The 21,293-nt window shown below is 32.5% G+C and overlaps 1 protein-coding gene across 1 annotated transcript; it reads right to left on the bottom strand.

Moving 5' to 3' along the window:
* Positions 152-3,364, bottom strand: LOC18609477 (probable nucleoredoxin 1). Its single transcript, XM_007044605.2, has 4 exons — positions 3,105-3,364; positions 1,975-2,454; positions 1,376-1,852; positions 152-1,066 (listed from the first exon to the last, which is right to left on the bottom strand). The coding sequence occupies exons 1-4, from the start codon at positions 3,216-3,218 to the stop codon at positions 407-409; spliced, it is 1,731 nt and encodes a 576-aa protein (XP_007044667.2). The 5' UTR covers positions 3,219-3,364; the 3' UTR covers positions 152-406.

Here is a 21,293-nt window from a genome sequence, read left to right as displayed (position 1 = left end):
AACAAATGATCAAGAGAGTACTAGTAGTTTTTTAAAACATGCATATAGTCCCGTAATTCAAGTTATAGTAAATTCAAATATTATATATTTACAGTCTGAAAAGTTTGATGGTTGCTAAGATCAAAGTTTATCACAAATAAATTTTGTTCAATTAGCAGCAAAACAGGATTAAAAGTCACTTTTGATAACTTTGACAAAAAGTCTTGACCACAACACATTTCAAAACCATTGCCCCTGGAAGATCGTTTTGATTATATAGCAGGGGATATGACCACATCTACAATATCAGAGGGCTTTATTTATTTATTTTTTCTCCAAGCCCATCAAGAAAGCATGCACTTAAGACTACTGCTGCTGCTGCTACGTTTGAAAACATACAAACACCACACTAGATGAACAGAATTCATCAAGCTCTAGTGCAGACTTCCCCATCACAGACCCAGCCCTCTTTTCGAGTTCCTTCCTCCTCATCAGCTTTGCTTCCTTTATCTTCTTCCAGGGCACATTTTGGATGCAAATCAAAGTCACATTCTCCACAGTAGAATGACCAGACTTGTCCTTGGTCACCACAGGCATCACAATTATAATACGTGCGACGAGTGAGTACGAGCTCGTGCTCCTTGTGCAGTTCATGTTTCAGTTTCTCAGGCCAACCCTTTGCCATCTCCTCATATTGTGCCTCAATCTCCTTCAAACGCTCCTCAGTGAAAGGATAAGCATCAGCCCCATGAGCCATGATCAGATTCCTGGTCTCTTTTGTAACAGTTTTTCCAGTTGGTCCGATGGCTACAAGCATAGGGATGCCTCGGACCTTGAATTTGCGACTCAATAATGGCTTCCTAGCATCACCAAATGGAAGTGCCAGCCAGGGCATTTCTGAATAATATTCCTCAAAGGAGGCTTGATCCCTGTCGCTAGAAACAAAAACCACTTCAAATGCTTCATTCTTTGCCTTGATCTTCTTGTATGCTTCAACAAGTTTTGGCGTGAAACCACGGCACGGTGGGCACCAATGTGCTGAGAAGTACAAGAGAACAGTTTTCCCTACCAATTCAGTCACCTGGACCTGAAATAGGAAATAAATTCATTACTCATCACAAAGACGGGCTGAGTTGAGCAAGCATTGCTGCTAACATTGCTTCTACCCATGTGGAGCTAAACAAATAATCAAAAACAGGGGAGGGGGCATGGTATCGTGTCTGTGTAATGACTAAACAATTCAATTAAAGCTAAAGAACGCTGAAAAAACCCCCAGACCAACACAAGGTTAAATCATTTTGGTTAAACATAATTTAAGGTTAACAGGTTAAACATAATTTAAGGTTAACAGGCAATTGAAGTATTGGAAGCATCAAATGAAACGTAATAATCATACCTTAGCCCCATCTTTCCCAATGACAAAATCCAGATCTCCTGAAATCAAAATTGATTCCAGAGTTTGTGCTGCCTCTTTCGCTTTCTCTATTTCTGCAAGCTCAGCAAATCTTTCTGGTGAGAAGGGATAGGCCTGAATCCCATGTCCTTCGATAGCTTCAGCAACATTAGAATGGAGAGTTTTCCCATCTGGCCCAATAATAACAACAGTTGGAAGGGTCGAGAGCTCAAAGTACCTAGCCAATTTCTTACAGCTCTTGTCTTTGAAGGGCAATGCCAACCAAGGGGCAACAAAGCTTTCCTTGAAAGATTCTTCTTCATCATCAAGTGATATCACAACAATCTCAAAATTCTCCCCCTTTTCTTTCAATTTCTTATAAACTTCAGCAAGTTTTGGAGTAAAATCAGCAGATGCCTTGGATGAAGACACTGAGAAATACAAACCTACAGTCTTCCCCTCAAGTTCAGATACAGGCACCTAGTACACAAATTAAGAACAAAGCACAGATTAGGAAAGTACTGCTATATTCAAACCGATTCAAAAATGCAAGAAAAACTACAATAGCATTTTAAACAATCAGCAGAGTCATCGAAGGTTACCTTGTTTCCATCAGATGTAACTACAAAGTCACGTGAACGGGAAACCAATATAGTTTTTATGGACTGTTCCGTCCTGGCCTTTTCTTCTAAATCTCTTAATTCTTGGATCTTTTCAGGGTTGAAAGGGTACCCTTCCACTCCATACTCTTGAATGATCCCAACTCCATCATCAGTCAAGACTTTACCATTTTCACCCAAGAGCACAAGATGAGGTATTCCCATCACCTTGAACAACTCATCCAAGCGGCTACGGGTCTCTGAATCCGAAAAAGGGATTGCAAGCCACGGCATCTTAGAGAAGTAACCATTGAATGACTCTTCATCTTGATCTCCTGAGACAAAAATGATTTCAAAATCTCCTTTTGGAGAGAGTTCAGAGTACACCTCCATTAAATTGGGAGTGAATCTTCGACACGGACCACACCAGGATGCTGAGAAATACAATCCAAGCTTCGTCCCATTCAAGCTGTCAATTTTAACCTGTAAAATGGAAATTTCAGGCTTGATGTCCCAAACTAAGCTATCAAACAGAATTGGCAAAGAAAAAAAAAACACTATTTAAACAGAATTAATAAGAAAAAAAAACTTCTAACAGTGACGGTTACCCAAATCCCAATTAAATACCGGGAGTATCCGACAATTTGAAAATTTCATTTACCTTAAACTACAAACAAAACTACAGATCATACTAGTAGTATCATTCATGAGGCCCAGTCGTTGAAATAGCAGATTAAAATAAATGTTTAGAGACAGTTTTTTTCTATTATTACTATTATTGAAAACTATAATGGATGGCTAAATCATTTTCACCCTCTATAACTCTCAACGCCATTTGAAGATACGCAGCTAAACCCAAAGCTCCAAACCCCGTTCAGAAGACGTCCTAGTCGGTTGCCTTTAAGTATATACTTATTTCAAGAAAGAAACAGAATTTCAGTTTCAAAGCCTAGCAAATTTTCCAGCTTTTCCCTTCGAAAAGACTAAAACTTGAGCAACAAAGTTACAAAATTCCTCAACTATTTTCCTCTAAATGGAAAAAAGAAATACCCTTGTTAATAAAACATTGATTAAAAAAAACAGAAGAAGAAAAGATTCAGACAAGATAGGGTTTTTCTACGGCAGCTACTTACCCGATCACCGTTGTTGCGTACGAGGAAATCCCTGTTTGAAGAAGACAGAAGCGACTGAAAATCGTGACAATCACCGTTGATCGTCTCAACAACATTACTTTCAGCCTCTGCCATGATTGATCGACTGCCCAATTTCTTTAGATCAAAAACAACTGTTGAGTGAAGTAGGAGCTAAGCGACTCCGCAGAAAATTTATAGGCCGAATAAAAATGCTTCTGGAATATTCATTTGGGAAATTGCAAATCCGGGCAAAACTAGCTAGACTTTGGTACCTTGTCAATCAAAATAATATTATTTTTATTGAAAGGAAGTAACCTTGGTAAGGAGATAAGCAAAAGTACCCTTATACCCTTAATTTTAAATTGAAATTTCGTTACCAAAAAGAAAGAAACGGAGAAGAGACTATCGGTCCCATGGAGCCACCGTCAACGATCAAAAGTAGACTTGTCGGCCATTTAAAATCCACATCTGGTCTTAAAAAGTCATTTTGGCTTTTTCATGACTATCTTCTAATTGCCTGTAAGCTGTTGCTCCACATCCAACAACGAAGATTTAAAACTTTTACCTCAAGGAAGATCATCAATGGTTGTTCAATATAGATAATCCTAATTAGTTGATAAATATGTTTATATCTTGGAGCTATTATGCCAAAATCAAGAGGCTAAGATAGTAAGATACCGAAATCTGCTTTCCAAAGAGCTTAGATTGTCCCAAATCTCAAGTTATCCAATTATTTAGCCTAGTGCTAACTAGGGGGACCGTTTACTAACAACTTACTTCCCAAGTGAACCAAAGCCAACCAGCAAGGGAGAAAAGGAAGGCAAATTGCCGACTTCTAGGGAAAGTAGGTGATGAGGCAACTCTTTGTCAAATACTCTTTTCACCCTCTCAAGTGTCGGCCTTTCAAGTGTTACACAAATAGTACGGCAAGTTGCAACATAAACCTCATAAGTATTTGTAAGCCGCATTATTCCTAATCTTATTATTTAAGAATTGCGTAACTTTTATGCTATTTATAAAATTATCTTTAACAAAATTGAACTTATTAAGTCTGTTTAAGTTTATTTTTTAAAATTAAATTCAATTTAATTTCAAATTTTATATTTTAATATGTAATTTTTTAATACGTGTAACTCATTAGATGTGTTGACAATAAATGTGAGCTATAATCATAATCCAATAAAAATTAGATGAATCAAACAATTTGCATTCATCATCAATGTTTTAATTGATTAGTTCTATATTTAAAAGTCAAGATTGATATTTATCAATGCGTCATAACTATCTAAATATTAAAAAAATTTAAAAAAATTTTACTTAACCTTTCAATAGTTAGTCTATCATTGTAATCCAATTTCTCGTCATTTAATTATTTTCAATAAGATAGAAAGCATCCTGAAATGTTTACCCTATGTTTGCTTATATCATTTTAATTCTAAAGCTTGCTTTTAAACTCTTTAATGAAATTCGAAAAGCTCATTTTTTGAATTTCATTTTACCTTGGTTAAGGATTTCCTCGAGTTAAGACATGTCAATAAATAATGGAATATCTCCCTTAAATCACTTAAGATGATGTATCTTTTTATTGTTTGTTCATTCATCTTCATGTGATTTATGCTATACTTAACATATACCTCATCATACTTAAATGGGCTAAGAATTTATAAGGTTTATCAAAGTATAACAATTCCCACATAAAAAAAATTTGATGATCTCAAGTCCAAAGATCACGTACATGGCTAACATATAAAAATATTTTCATAGACACTTGAGTAAGATACTGAATGAAATTCTCATAATGTGTCATGTTCAATGGATTTATTTTTTTAACAAGCATTCATATTTTAATTTCAAATATCTTAATGCTTCAATTTATGAAATTGATTACTTACTTCACAAAAAAACATATCATATGCTAATATTTCAACTTATATCAATATCTTGTTTTGATAAAATATCGACTAGAAACTATTTAGGAAATATTGTTTTGATGTTGATTAGAATTATAATTATAAAACATTATAATTTTTGTACAAAGCATATTTACTCTAAAAAATTTATCTTATAAATAATAAATATATGAAAATATTTCAAAAATAAAAAAAACAATTTATTATTAAAATGCATTAAATTTTTAACAAAACTTGTTAATCGGTAGACATCGATGCTATTATGGACAATGTCCCACCAAGTTGATAATTTTAGCCATTAGCTAGATTCGACCTCGATAGGTTGCTGCAGACGACGTGGGTCCTTGGATTCTCCCCTCTCTCTTCGTTTCTTTTTGGAAAGTTAAAATTTTGTGAAAATTCAAGTAAAGGGTAAAGTTGTACTTTTGATTTCCTTCTTAGTATTTTTAAATTTTTGCCCTTTTTAATAAATATATTTATGTTGTCATATTTATAGCCCCTGTTTTGTAATTTTACTTGACTATCAATAGTGGATCCTACGTGGAGCAATGGCGTCAGCCATGTTGCGACATAGATTTGATATGAAGACGAAGTTTGTTTGGGACGGTTGACGTTGCCGCGTCTTCTTTAGCTTTTCCTTTTAAAACAAAAACAAAAGCTTGCAAACTTTGTGATTAAGGAAAGAATATAGGGAAAACGTATAAAGGCAGCCGAGCATCTTCGTCGCTGTTTGGTTTCCATCAAAATCAAAAAAAGAAGGAAAAAAAAACATATAGAAAGTATAAACGTTATATTTTTCATATTTCTAAAAAAAAGAAAAAACGAGTAATATAGGTGGAATAATTGGAAACAAAATATTTTATAAGCTTTTACTTACTTATTGCTCCTTTAATTTGCTTTCCAGATTATAAAGAGATAAAGTAACTAGGAACAAATATTAATTCGATTAATGAGAGAGTTAAAGAATATTTTTCAAACTAATAAGCTAACTTTATTTCCAATAAATCTCATGGATGATGCTTATTTTTTCTAATTGAATTATATGAAACCTAATTATTTAACTTGATAGTAATTAAAGATGATTGATTGTAAGACTAATTAATTTCTTCAATTTTTGTATTTATAATTAATTATATTCCACAATTTTGTAACTCCAAATAAAAGTCTTGGTCAAAAACAAAAAAGAAAGAAAAGAAATAAAATATGAAATGGATAAATAAATAACAAAGGGCGTCCTACTAATATGCAATACTTTAATCTTGATGTGTAAGAAAGTCCGTTAAACTTCATAGCATTGAATAATTAATTAATAATGAAAGGACGGGCATTCATTGCTAAAGGATAAGAAGAGGAGAAAAATACAAAAGAGGCATGAATAGGTAGTGTCATACGTGCTCTTTGTTTTGGAACCAAAAGAAGACTTCAGCAATGACAAACTTGAGTAGACTGACCAATGCTTGACTTTTCTGTCATTGAGAATACATTGGGAACAAACATGAAACTACCAGGAAACTACAACATGATAAACACAAAGGATTTGGCCAGCCAAAGCTGACTGTGTCCTTTGCCCAACATGTCAGGTGATATTAATGCTTCAACAACTACGTACTGACGCTTTATTGCCTTACTGGTATTGTACTATTATTTAACACATTTGTGAGAAGAATATAGTTCAAAATCCGAGACTTTCTTTTTCTTAACTTTGAAGTATTTATTTAAATGAACTAGCATGTGTCCTATTTTATTTTTATTTGTGATTTTTAAAAAATCAATTTTTGGATATGCCTATTCAAATTTAACTAAAGAAATATTCGCGTTACGGAGCAGGTTTGTAAAATTTATAAACACTTGATGTTAAAAGTGTTAATTGATGATGAGAATTGTAAAAACTTTTATTGGTATCATTTTACTGATTAATATTTGTTATATATACAATTTATCGATAAATGCACAAAAATTATCGTAATATATATAAAAATTATTTTATATTCATCAATGAGTAAGATGTTGTTCAAAAAAAAAAAAGACAACAATCCTACCAATTAATATTCGATATATTTACAAAATATACAACAAAATTTCTTACTATACATCAATCAGCAACCTCATTGCCAATTCCAACTATGTAGATTCCTTTTTCATCTGTTCAGTACTTCTGACTTATAAACTAAATTTTCTGATCTCACTTCTATTTCTCAAATTCTTTAGATGATAAATCAAAACTTAAATTAACCTGACAAAAATAGAAAAGGTAAATATGAACTTTAGATGATTAACAAAAGCCTAAAAGATACAACTACTCGTACAAAATATATTTACATAAAAGGTAAAGCATTAACGTTCATAATGCCAAAGTTAACAACGAGTTCAATGCAGTATGGCTTTCATACAATTGGAAAAAAAAAAAAACTAATAGAAAAAATGCTCACAGTAATTGTGCAAGCAATATATCCTGGTTTCTCTCGATAGTCTATACTAGCACAAAGTAGAACAAACAATCCAATGTACCAGGAGATGGCCACAAGGAAGAAACCAATGATAATCCTTTCAAAGAAGCATACTTCTTTTATAAATCAAGAAAAGAATAAAATTCATAAAATATTTAATAATAACTACAAATGCAGAAAATAATCAAGATAACAATAAATATTACATGGATTTGTATAAAACTATTATGTCATGTGTATTGGGTACTAATATGGGGTTTTGGGTACACATCCAAGTGTCATGTGAATCCATTTCAGAAGATTTCCATTATTTTGGTGTCTAGCAGCCTTTTCCTTAAGAAGAGTGCCACCAAGCCAAAATTTTCAAAACATTCAAATTTAAAAGTAACCTATGAACATTGTCACCTATTTTGGATTACTTTCACTGTCATCTGCGTGAAATTATTTTATACGAAATAATTATTCTACTTGTATTAATTGTACTACATGGAGTAATGCTCCACTTATTCTAATTATTCTATGTGAAGTAGTGCTTCATTTATAATGGTTGTTCTCATTATTTTTTATATAAGTTACGCAATAAAATAATCTTTTAGAGAATAGGTATTAATCAAAATCGACTATCTACAATGGACATGGGAACTTTAAGGTGACATGAAAAGTTATACATTTCACCAATGTTTATTGCATTGAGCATAAATGTGAACATAGTTTAATTAACATATCGCCAAATCATTTGCAGTTGCGCTTTTAGACATCTCATAATTTAAATTAAAAGACACAAAATGATTAAATCATAGATTTGTGATTCTAAAAATAACATAATCACACAAAAAAAATCCTAAAACAAATTTCTTTCAAAATTAATAAATAATAAAATTGCACAAATCCAAGTGTTATACTTCATTTTAACCACAATGTTAGCAACACAATTAAGTTTTGGACTGAAAACCTCAGAAGCAATCTGCTCCTTGTAGTTTTTGAACCCTTTTGTAATAACCTATGTGGAAATAAAAGATATTGCAAGTAAAAAAACTCATCAAAAAAATGAACTAAAGGCAGAAAGTTCAAAACTTAATAAGTCTACTCTAATAGAAAATTATGATCACCTGTTATATAAACATGATGAATTACAAAATTAGCCAGCCTCAGTAAGAGAATCAAGAAAAAATGTGCATCGATAAGAATCAACAGAAATGATAAATACTGATACATTACCTACAATTTGAGAGTAAGATCCCCAATTTTAGAGACTTAAAGAAATTAATAAATAAAAACAGCTATGCATTTGAAAGCAACAATATAACATCCTAAACAATATGTTTACTAAAAAGAAAGAGGAAGAAAAGAAAGAATAGAAATGATATTTTGATTCTATGTCTATAGTATAGGCATGATTATATGGAATAATATCTAATTGTAATAAATATTTTATCGAAACACTTGGCTAATATACTAAATAATTTTGAATACTTAGAAAACCTTTTAGATTAAATGCTAAGGTTTCTTTAATAATACAATGTATATATAAATATATGTGTTTATATAATTTGAATTATCATATGATCCCACTGATTTATTTTTTTGAGCGTGGTAGTGGTAACTTTTTTACTCCTTATTGGGTTATAAAGAATTTAATCTTCTTTTTTATAAGTAAGAAGAATTTTATTGACATTAAAATGAAGTGATCCAAATTTAAAACAACTCAAATCTTAATAACCTAATAGTTCCCCATTCAATTCTCACATGTGCTAAGCCCATTTGTGTGGCATCATTAACCTCAAACAACTTCAAATGGTACGAGAAGTCAAAAGCCAAATAAAGAAAGTATAATCTTTTTTAAAATATTGCAGAAAATTGTTAACATACATGAATCTTAGAAATCTTTTGAGATCTAAAAATGTCTTTACAATGTTCCACAACAGCCTAAACCCAAGTCCACCATTGATGATAAATAACTGGTGAAGAGTCTGCAAAAATTAGAAGGTCATAATATAGAATTTCAGCTCAACATTCAAAATAATATAGAAGTATTCATCCGATAATAAACACCCAAACTTTCAAAACTTTATCCAAATATACAAAACAAAAAGAGCTTACCTTTACAATGTATGTTTTTGAACAATATGCAAAAGTAAATCAAGGAACAAACTTTGATTTAGAGTTCAAGAGTCGAAAAATTAAATGGGTTTTTCTCAAAAAAGAGAGAATCTCAATAGAAACCTTTAAAAAGGCACAAAAATAGGTTTTTCTTCTTTCTTTTTTCCAAACAATGGAACAAAGCCCCCCGTTTCTTCTTTCTCATCAATCAGCTGTCAGTTAAAATTCTACTACGTAAGTATACGTATCGAATAGATAGTATATAAGTAAGTAGAGTATCGATCCCATAGGTAATTGATCTAAAATTTTACTAAGTATTAAAATTAAAACAAATTAATCTTATCCAAACACTCAAAATTAATTGATTAACTAAAACTAATTAACTAAAATTTAAACTAACAAGAAAAATCAAAATAATAATAACTTCAGAAAATAATAATAACTTCAGAAGGATTACAATATCCTTCACACTTAATCTAAATCTTACCTCTCTTTCTTAACTTATTCTAATAGGTTGAATTGTTAACCTAGAGTCCTAAATTATTTATAAGGGTCTCCCGACTCATCTTATAAAAATATCTATTTTAACCAAAACACTATCCCTATGTGAATTGAAATTAAAACAAACTCATTAAGTTTAGGCTCTAATCTGGCTACATATGACCTATAGGTATATCCCTATCCTATACGCAAATAAATTAATATGATCATATGGTATCCCAATTTTAGTCTATACTAAACTCCCTTTCCTAAGTTTGTTTAGATTCTTAAATCAATTTAATTGGTGATCAGGCAATTAAAAAGCATTAAGAACAAATTGGAATAAACAATTCAATTCCCATTGAAGATAAGTAAGAGAGAGATTAAAAATTTAGATTACATGTGAGTTCAATTACAATCATAGAAAAAGAAAATTAACTACTCATAATCGCAAAGACAAATAACATTGTATAAAATTCAACCATTGAGAGTAATAAGAAAAATAAAAGTTAAGGAAGAAAACAAAACAATATTTGCCGCCTTGATCTCCAAGTTTCAGCCTCAACTTTTAACTTCTTGAATCTTCAAAGGTTATCTACCCTATGTTCTTCAAAATATCCTATCTATACTAATAAACTTAACCTATACTTTGATAAGTTGACCTATGGTTTAATTGGGCTTAAAATTGTTATGAGAGACCTGACAAATCAATTGTTAGTCTCCATAAATTCTCATTCCCTGTACAGTATGTCCCATTATTTTTCGATGTGATTTTCTCTATCTTCGATGCAGAACTGAGTAAAGTTATCTTCATGAAAGTTGTAGCTCTATCTCTTATCTTTCCAATGATCTAAGAATCGCATCATTTGGGGTTTTGTACCTCGATTTATGACCAAAATACTAAAGCATATGTAAGCAGACTTTCAGGTCCTTCAACACCTCACTTTCCAAAATTAAGCCCAATTTTCTTTGGCTCCTACAAAAAATATAAAAAACTAATAAATAACAATCAAATTAAAAGAAATAACATAAAATTAAAATAACTCACTTAAAAATAAACTAATTATAAAAACAACTAAAAATAAGAAAATTATAATTAAAAATTTAGAACTTAGCTAATATTTCATAACAAAATTGGACTAAAATAATTCTATAAAATAGAATTATCATTAGCCTTGCACAATTGCATTTACTATGAACAAAAAAATTAAATAAATATTAATAAGAAAATTTAAAAAAAGGAAATTTGAACCTAGTGTGATTGCCTTGTTTTTAAGCCCTACTCCGTCTACTTTGATAGCTACATCAACATCCATCTTCAATAAAAGAAACAAATATAATCAAAACACTTGTCACTATTAAAATCAACAGAACAAAATGAGTACAACCAATCAACACAATAAACACCAATAAAATAATTAAGAATATACGAATTGATAAAAACAACATCTCAATGAAATAAGCTAAAATACATGTTTGAGAAATAAGCTAAAATGAAATCAAACATCAAAAGCATAATTAAGGTGATCGACCTTGACCCAGATCTCGTGGAGATTTGAAATTTTTTTGTTGCCTCACTATTTCCTGATTCCAACAGAAATGGAGTGAGAAAGTGATCTAATTCCTCTCTTTTCTTTCTTCTTTATTTATTTTCTCTAGAATTATCTGAATTTTTCTTAGAAAATATCTTTTATCTTCTCTAGTAAGCCAAAGCTAGGTGTTTCAAGAAGCTTTTAGAACCCCGTATATGAGAGGGAAATGAGACAACAGGTGATTGTTAGAAGAAAGGTTAGAATAACTAAAAGCCTGAAAGCCCTCACTTGAGACCTAAAAACCCTAAAATAACCCTAATATCTAAATTAATTACTGAATTAGACACCTGTTACCTGCAAAGTCCAAAATATCCCTCTAAAAACCCTAAAAGACTAACACATATGTCAGCCTCTAGACTCTATGTACATGTAGATTATTCTTAGCTTATTAAAATATGACAAAATTTGTCTCATCAATATGACAATTTTGCCACCTTAAAAGGTACATGAATATCAATTTGGATTTTCACATGGAAAAAATATGTGAATCATTGTCACATGCATCTTAGGGTTGTGGTTTGAAAAGAACTATGGTTTATGATTTCTATGCATAAAGGCTATTATTAACCTAAAAAATGTCAAATCTTATAAGTGGATAATTTCCTTTTAATATTATTGATCTAGCTCCAACTTTGATTCAAACAAAATAATGAAAATATCATTGGTCAAACTACCCACCAAGTCTTTGTATCCATGCATTTTATTCAATTTAGTCATTGTACTCAAAATCAAAGCAATTTAGTCCATTGATTTTGGAAATTGCTTTAGTTTAGTCCTTCTTCCTAATGGCATCCAATTTGACAGTTAAAAATAATGATATCAGCACTGACTTGACACACTATGCTGATATGGCAAGCAAGGTGGCTTGGATTACTGTTGTGGCAATGCCACGACAGCATGTTAAGGTGACATGGTAATGCCACGTCACCATTAGGGGTGGGTTGCTGATGTGACACTACTATGTCACATTGACACACTAACATGGTAATGCCATGTTACCATCTTGGTTAGGATGCTGATGTGGCACTACCACATCAGCATGATGTCACTAACTGTGTTCGAGTTACTGACTTGGCATTGCTTCTTCTCATTTTTTCCTTTACAAAGAGAAATAAAAAAAGAGGCAGAAAGAGAGAAGAAAGGAAAAAATGAGAATTTTAACGACCCATACCTAGATAATGATGTAGCACTACCATGTCACCTTGACATTTTGACATGACAATGCCACATTAGCAATCCGAGCCACCCTTGCTTGCCATGTCAATATTGTGTGCCACGCCAATGTTAATGTCATCATTTTTTAACGGTCAAATTAGATGTTATTAGGGGAAAGAACTAAATTAGAGCCATTCCCAAAATCAAGAGACTAAATTGCTTTGATTTTGAGTACAAAAACTAAATTGAACAAAATGCATGGGTATTGGGACTTGATGGGTATTTTAACCAAACATCATTTTACTTAACCAATCTTTAACAATGAAAATATCGTATTCCAAAGTGATGGGACTAATGTAAAGAATGTAATAATCATGCTGTTCAACTTTATTATATTCTTATTATTAAAAAAATTATAAAATTATAAGATTTGAAAATTTTTAAAATTTTTATCTTTGCATATTTATGAAAAAACATTTTAGTAATAGTGTATAAATATTGTACAGTGATAGTACATTAAATATAAATTCTAAAAATCATCATTATTTGAAACTAGTTGGAATTAAGAAAGAAAATATAAAGAGCATTACAGTAATGAAAATTCTCATTATTTATTTCCCTTCTCTTTTTCATATTAAGCAAAGAATGCATAGTGTCACGGACTACGCTGCTTCACTCAAGTATGCAATAGCTCATGTGGCGCTTGGGTGGACACTTCCACACTAGCCAACCAAGAAATTGATTATGTTTGAGTAAACACCAATTTTAGCCACGAGTTAGTTTATGAAATGTAATAGCAAAATCATAAGACATAACTGTAGACATCCCATTTTGTTTAGGATATTGAATTTTGAAATTAAAAAAATAATAATAAAAAATAAAAAAACAAAAAAGGGAGATAAATATGAAAAGATAAGGATATGTTTGCACTAATCCTAATCAAATTGAAAGTCTGAAGAGAGATTAAGTTAGATTAAATTAAAACTCAAGAAATCAGTTTAAGATGGAATAGAACACATTGGCATTAAATATAGCCAAGCATTAGTGTCAAAAAAAAGGAAGAAAAAAAGGAGAGAAAAAAGAGAGAGAAAACAGTTCTTGGGTTTCAATATCTTTTAGATCTAGGTAACTCAATTTAGTTTCTAAGGAAACTATTTTGATTAAAAGGAGATATAAAAAGAACGAGTGTTCTAGTTTCTTGAATGGGGTTTAGAAAAGTGCTCCTCATTCCTAATAGTTCATGCTTGGGATATGAATTTGCAGTTTGGTTTTTTTTTTGGGTTCGCCAACCCAATTAGGTAAGTTGTTTTTGTATATTATTTTAATTTCTACTTTTTAGGCATTTAAAAATTAGGAATTCACATAATTTATGTAAGTTCTCCAATGATGAAATCTCAAGAATGCCAAAAGTGGCTTCTTCGAAATTTCTAGGTGAGGAAATTGTCCAAAATTATGCTATGAGCGTTTGGAAGTTTTGAAAAATTTTCGATACCCAAGGATTTAATAAAATATTTAAATAAAATAAAAAAGATAAAATTATAGAATTAAGTAAATAACTTCTCCAATGATGAAATTTCAAGAATGCCAAAAGTTGCTTCTTTGTAAGTTAGAAAATTTTCCAACATTATGCCATGACTTTTTACAGATTTTGGGAAATTTTCAATATCAGAAATTTTTATTTATTTATTTCAAAAAACTAATAAAAATAGGAAAAGGAAATAGAATTGAATATTGAACAAGATTTCATTTAATAAGGCTTTAAGGACACATAATTGATAAGGTATCAATTAAATGGGCGTTCTGGATGTGCTATTACCTTCATCACACGTAAGTGAATTTTCAAACCACAAATATGTTTTGTAGATTAGAACCTATTATTTTTTAATGAGATTAAGTTAAGCTTAGGGCCTCATAAAAAAATAGATTCACTTGAGTAGTCAATCACACCTAAACAAAATAGATTAATGGTGACTCCTTTTTAAGTCAAATTATTGAGTTCTAGGACTCATTGTGTTATGACAATAGCCAAAGCCTATACGAAACCACTGGTCCCACATAAAGGAAAATGTTAATTTTAATATTAAAAAGAAGTACAAAGGGACTGAGAGTACAAACACACCATCGTTGGGCCATTGGGGTAGCCTTAGCTGGTTAGCCACAAAGATACCTTAACTAGTGAGGCAACCTAACAAAAGTTGTCTCATGACTTAGTCTTCTAGACAGTTCTACTCTGTCATGGCCCTAAATAAAGGTTGGCTCATGACATCCTCCCCTATTCTATCTGTCAACATTCTCATTGACTGGTTAACTTAGAGTTTTTTGATCTTCTACTTGAAGGTATGGAGGTCAGCTTCTTTCTCGCAAGTGATTTCATTTGCTTTAAGACCTTCATATTTAACCAAGTACTCTTGTACTGGTCGTCAGGGAGATTAACGTGGTTCTTTCAGCAAAAATCTCCTATACTCACCATTGTGATGGTGGCTTGGTGCTGATTGTGGCTCTCGTGGCTTGACTTCGACTTGCATCTGCTAGATCTGCATGGAATAGCTTTAGGTTGCTGATGTGAAACATTGGATGTACTTTCATCCACTTGGGTGGATCAATTTTGTAGGAAATCTTCCCAACCTTGGTAGTAATTGTTATCAGACTTTTATATTTTTGCACTTATTGTCAATTTTTCTTTTTTATGAACTTAAGCTGTTTCGATACTAGTTTCACTAACACAAGGTCACCCACCTTAAAGTGTCACGCTCTTTGACTTTTATCAACCCATTTTTTCATGCGACTGAGGCCTTCTTTAGATATACCCAAGCGATCTCTGTGTTTTGTCTCCACTCCTTAGCAAAGTTAAAAGCTTGGGGGCTTTTCCCTCAATATGACTCCATTGAGGTGTAAGGAAGTTTAGGTTGTTGCCCGATGCCGACTTCAAAAAGGAATTTGTTAGTAAAGGAGCTATTTCGTGAATTAAAACATATTTGAGCCACATCTAGTAGAGTAAGATAATTTTTCTAGTTTGCTTGTATGAAATGTCTCAAACATTCCTCTAGTAATCCGTTGAAGCATTTTATTTGGCCATCTATCTACGAATGATAATTGGAAGAGATGTTGAGTTTTGACGTAACAGCTTAAAGAGCTCTTTCTAAAAGAAACCAATAAACCTTGGATCCTTGTCACTGATGATCTTCTAAAAGACATCTTACTATTTCACCACATGCTTGAAAACCATGGATTCCATGTCTTCTATAGAGCCAAACTTTTGGACTAGGGTAAACGTAATGTACTTTGAAAAACGGTTTACCACCAGAATCGATGTCATATCTTCAACTTTGTGGAGTCCTACTATAAAGTCAAAGGAAATGATTTCCCAAGGTTTAGTCAATATTAGTATAGGTTCGAGCATTCTTGTCAGCTTTTGTCTTTTCACTTTGTCCTGTTGGCAAATTAGGCACGTCTTGGTATAATCCATCATGTCTTGCCACATATGGGACCAATAATAACCTTGTTTCAATAACGTAATGGTGCATTACTAACTTGGATGACTTACTCAAAAAGTGTCATGACATTCCCACATCAACTTTTATCTTGGTTCTCCTACGCTTGGGACAAATATCCATGACCCTTTTGTTAGTATGAGCCCCATTTTCACCCAAAAATACTTAGGCTTTCGACTCTTCACTAATATTATAATGACAATGGCATAGGGTCTCAGTTCAAGTTCTCTTCAATAAGGTTACGGATGTCTATGGTCACTTTGATTGTTGTAATTTAAGTTATCAATCTGAGAGCTGCAAGTTCACATTTTTTGTTGAAGGCGCTTGCCACTTGATTAGCTTTTTCAACTTTATGCTGGAAATAAAATTTCAATTCGATTAGGAATTCGTACCATTTTGCCTACTTAACCATGAGTTTTGGTTGTGTTAAGAAGTGACTGACTGTAGTGTTGTCTCTCTTAACCATGAATTGAGACCCTAACAAGTAGTGTCGTCACATCTGTAAACAATGAATTATTGCCAAGAGTTCTTGTTCTTGTGTCGTGTATCTTCGCTCAGCTTCATTCAACTTTTTATTTTGAATGTGACCGAGTATTCTTTTTACAATAATACTCCTTCAAGAGCAAAATCTAATGCATCTGTTTGAACCTCGAAAGGCTTTTTAATATCTAGGTGTGCTAAGACAAAGTTCGTCATCATCACTTCCTTCATGTCTTTAAAAGCTCCTTAGCATTAAAGTGTTTAACTCCACTTCTATCCCTTCTTTAGTAGTTTTGTGAGTACCACTGTCCTTTTTGAATACCTCTCCACAAATTGTTGATAGTAGTTGACAAGCCTCAAGAATAAATGAAGTTCAATTATATTCTTAAGAGTCGCCCACTCCTTGATGGCCTTCACTTTCTACATATCTATTCGAATATGACCTTGCTCAATGATATGACTTAAAAATTGAATTCAGGTTTGAGCAAATGCACATTTCTTTCTTTTCACGAGCAACTGGTTCCCTCGTAACACTTTGAATACCTTTGGCAAATGCTCTTAATGTTCTTTTAATGTTGAACTATACATCACAATGTCATCCAAGTATATGACCACGAACTTGTCCAGATAATTATAGAAAACCTGATTCATCAACATGCAAAATGTGACTAGAATATTAATTACTCCAAAAGGCATAACAAGAAATTCAAATGCACCATATCGCGTTACACAAGTGGTTTTCGATTCATCTTCTTCGGTAACTTTTACTTGATGGTACCCAAACCTGAGGATTAATTTGGAGAAATATTTTGCACAACTCAATTGGTCAAAGAGGCTTGCTGAAAAAGGAATAGGATATTTGTTCCTTATTATGACTTTGTCTAGAGCTCGATAGACCACACATAACTGCAAACTCCCATCTTGCTTTTTTTGGAACAATACTAGGACCCCAAAAGGTGCTTTTGAGGGTTTGATGAATCTAGCTTGTATCAACTTGTCTAGTTGTTTTCTCAAATTGACTAGTTCCGGAGGAGCCATCTTGTATGACCTTTTTGCGAGGAGCTAGGCTCCGAAGAGTAGTTATATCTCAAGATCAATTGCTCATCGAGGTGGTAGTACCTTGGGTAGTTGTTTTGGGATCATATCCTTAAATTCTTCCAAAATTAACTTCACTCTCATGGGTATTGGATCTATGCTATCTCCACCTTTATAAATGGACATGGCCACATAAAAGGGTTTTCCCCTCTTAATCCTTTTTTTAAGACTAAATAGCTGATATGATTTTCATTCCATTCCTAGGTAAGATTGTAGTAGGTACCATACATAGTTGTTCTTTAGACAACATTAAACAACTAGTAATAGGAAATGGAATGGCTTGTGCTTTTCTCATGAAATCTAAGCCAATAACAACATCTAAGTCATCTATAATGACAACAGTGAAGTTTACGCCCTCTTCCCAAGAGCTGATCTTAGTCCTTACATCTTTGGAGTGCCCCATAACAGCTCAGGTTAATGAATTGACTACTTTCATCTGCCCAAAGTCTTTCTCAACTTTGAAACCACACCTTTGACCTCTCATGGGGTGACGAAGGTGTTTAAGGCTTTTATGTCAAGCATGGCTTTGGTTATTTTGCCATTCAACACTACATCCACATACATGAGACATCGCTGGGGCTTCTTTTAATATTGTCTAGTTGCGCTTGAAGGGCGTTAAGGAAACAAATTGAACTTATTCACTTTAGCTCCTCATCGACTTCCTCAATTGAGGTGTGGGGTTGAGTTGTCTCAAGATAAATGTACATATTTCATTGAGGGCTACTCAGTGTGGGCACTTGACTACCTGATGAAGTTCATTGCATTGAAAACAAGATACGAAAAGTCATGGTTTAAAGCCTCATGTCCTATTTGTCCTTGGTTAGGGAGTGTTTCTAGCAAGTGAATTTTTTTTCCTCCCTCACTTGAGGGTTTACTAACTCTAACAAATTTTGCCTTATTGTTGGATCTAGAATTACCATTCCTTGATGGATGGTTTTCTTTAAGTTATCACTATAATCAGTAAGACGTTCGGCAACTGCCACCACTGAAGTCACATCCTGCAGCTTTTGTCGTTATAATTTTGTTCTATCCCATGGTTTCAAACCCTAAAGAAAATAGAAGAGCTTGTCTTTTTCGGTCATGACCTTGATATCTAGCATCAAGGTAGAGAAGTTTCTTACAAACTCTCGCATAGATCTTGTTTGGGCCAACTCCCATAGCTTTCGTTGAGCCATATACTCCACATTTTCAAGAAAAAATTAATTCTTTAGTTCTCGCTAGAGGTCAATTCAAGTGTTGATGGGGCATTTGCCATTGACAAATTTTTGAATGTCACTCTAACTTAACATCCCTAGGAAGATACATTATGGTCATGGCCACCTTGTCTTCATCTGATTATGTGCAGACAACTCAGAAGTATTATTTTATATCAAAGAGGAAATTTTGTAACTTTTTCACATCTCTGGCCCTTTCGTTGCACTTTGGCTCTTTTCCCATTATCTCTTGAGTTTGCATCAACATTACTTGTAGCAATCACCAAAAATTTACTTTAGCTTTTAATTCTCCAAACTCACCTTGGAGAATGCTCAACACATCCCTATTCTCATTACTCAGGGTTTTTAGTGTAATTAGCTCGATGTGAATAATTCCAAGAATGGGTTAAATTGGAATGTTTTTGAAGTTTGAAAATTTCTTTTCAATTTTGAGAAAATAAGGTTCTTTTTAGCCAAATTTCAATTTGAAAATAAGCAAGACAATTGAATTCTTGTAAAGTAAGTGAAGTTGGAAATACAAATGAGATTGAAAAAGTAAGGAAGGAAGAATGATCAACATAACAATTTTTATAGAGGTTCAACTTCATTGCCTATATCCTCTCCCTTAGATTCACCAATGAGTTTAACATCCACTATTGAAATAAAGTTCAAAACAATGCATTTTGTGGATCCAGCACAACTTTTCAATACAATGCCTTTTTTATGCTTAAAGCACAATTACTCTACCTTTTATCTTGGTTAAGGTATAACCACTTAATTTCTACCTTTCGCAATTGGCTAAGGTATAACCATTCAAGTGAATACAATACGAAATGAAAGTGTAGATAGGATGCCTCTTAAAGGCTAAATAGCAAGTTAAGTACAATATTTGATGAGAAAAAAGATAAGTAATAAAGGCTCTATAAATAGTACAATGGAAGACTTAAATGCAAGAAGACAGGTATAAAGAGTATTGAGATGAATTCTTCTTTTAGAGTTGTGTTTCAAAGTCTTTCAACCTTCATAAATGTTATGGGAGCTTGTATTATAGTTGCTAAAGGTTCAAGGGTAGTTGGGAGTGCATTAAATGTGAAAATAGCCATTTTTTCTTCATTGTAGAGTCTAACGGTCACATTGTATTGATATATGTTTGCATGTATTGATACATTGTCACTTTTATTTTTAAATTCTTGTTATGATGTATCGGTACTTTTGAACTTGGCTACAATGGCATGAACATTCTGTTGAAAATGTATCGATATATTTGCTAATATATTGATACTTTTGAGCCAGTAAGTATTCTATTAAAAATGTATCGTTACACTTGAGAAATGTATCGATATTTTTGAGGCAGTAAGCATTCTGTTCTATTTCTATTGATACCTTTGAGAATGTATTGATATATTAAGTTTGACTTTGTAAATTTTGACTTTTTTAAAAAACATGTATCGATAGATTTCAATTTCTATCGATACTGGTCCAAATGTATTGATACATGAAGAACATGTATCGATAGATTTGGACTAGAATGCATTTTTCAAAATCCTTTTTCATTGTTTTTGTTCTCAAACTCTTTTGAAAGTGTTAGGGGATGTCTAAACTTGATATTTCAAGACTTAAATAAAATTTTGATCATTTTTGTTTGTCATTTCAAAACATGGGATCAATTTAAGAGCTATAGAGCTAACAAAGGTATTTATCGTATCAAATAGCTCATCTGAGTTGTCTCAATCTTGCTTATTCGCTCAAGCAAAACCATCTGAGCCTTTATCGCGGCTATTGTGGCCTTGAGTTCCTCAATTCTCTAATGGTCTTCTAGTGTGCTTTGCAATGTCACCATACTTGCTTTTTCACTTAACACCTCTCGTCCGTGCTTTGATATCAACTATCACGGACTATACCTCTTCGCTCAAGTACGAAATAGTTTACAAAGAGTTTGGGTGGACACTTCCACAAAAGCCAGCCAAGAATTCGATTATATTTGAGTAAATACCAATTATAACCGCGAGTTAGTTTACGAAGTGAAATAGCAAAATCATAATCATTTATGCAACTACTGGTTGCACATAAAGAAAAAATATTTTATTAATATTGAAAAGAAGTACAAAGGGACCGAGAAGACAAACATGCCATCGTTGGGCTATCGGAGCAATCTTAGATGATTAGCTATAAACAAAACTAAACCAGTGAGACAACCTTGCAATCCGTCGACTACTCTATCCCTATAAAGAGTTAACGAGTTTTTA

Source organism: Theobroma cacao, chromosome 2, assembly GCF_000208745.1.
Source record: "Theobroma cacao cultivar B97-61/B2 chromosome 2, Criollo_cocoa_genome_V2, whole genome shotgun sequence".
Classification (NCBI taxonomy): Eukaryota; Viridiplantae; Streptophyta; class Magnoliopsida; order Malvales; family Malvaceae; genus Theobroma; species Theobroma cacao.
Note: the sequence above shows the minus strand (reverse complement) of the source record. Positions and strands in the feature narration are given on the sequence as shown.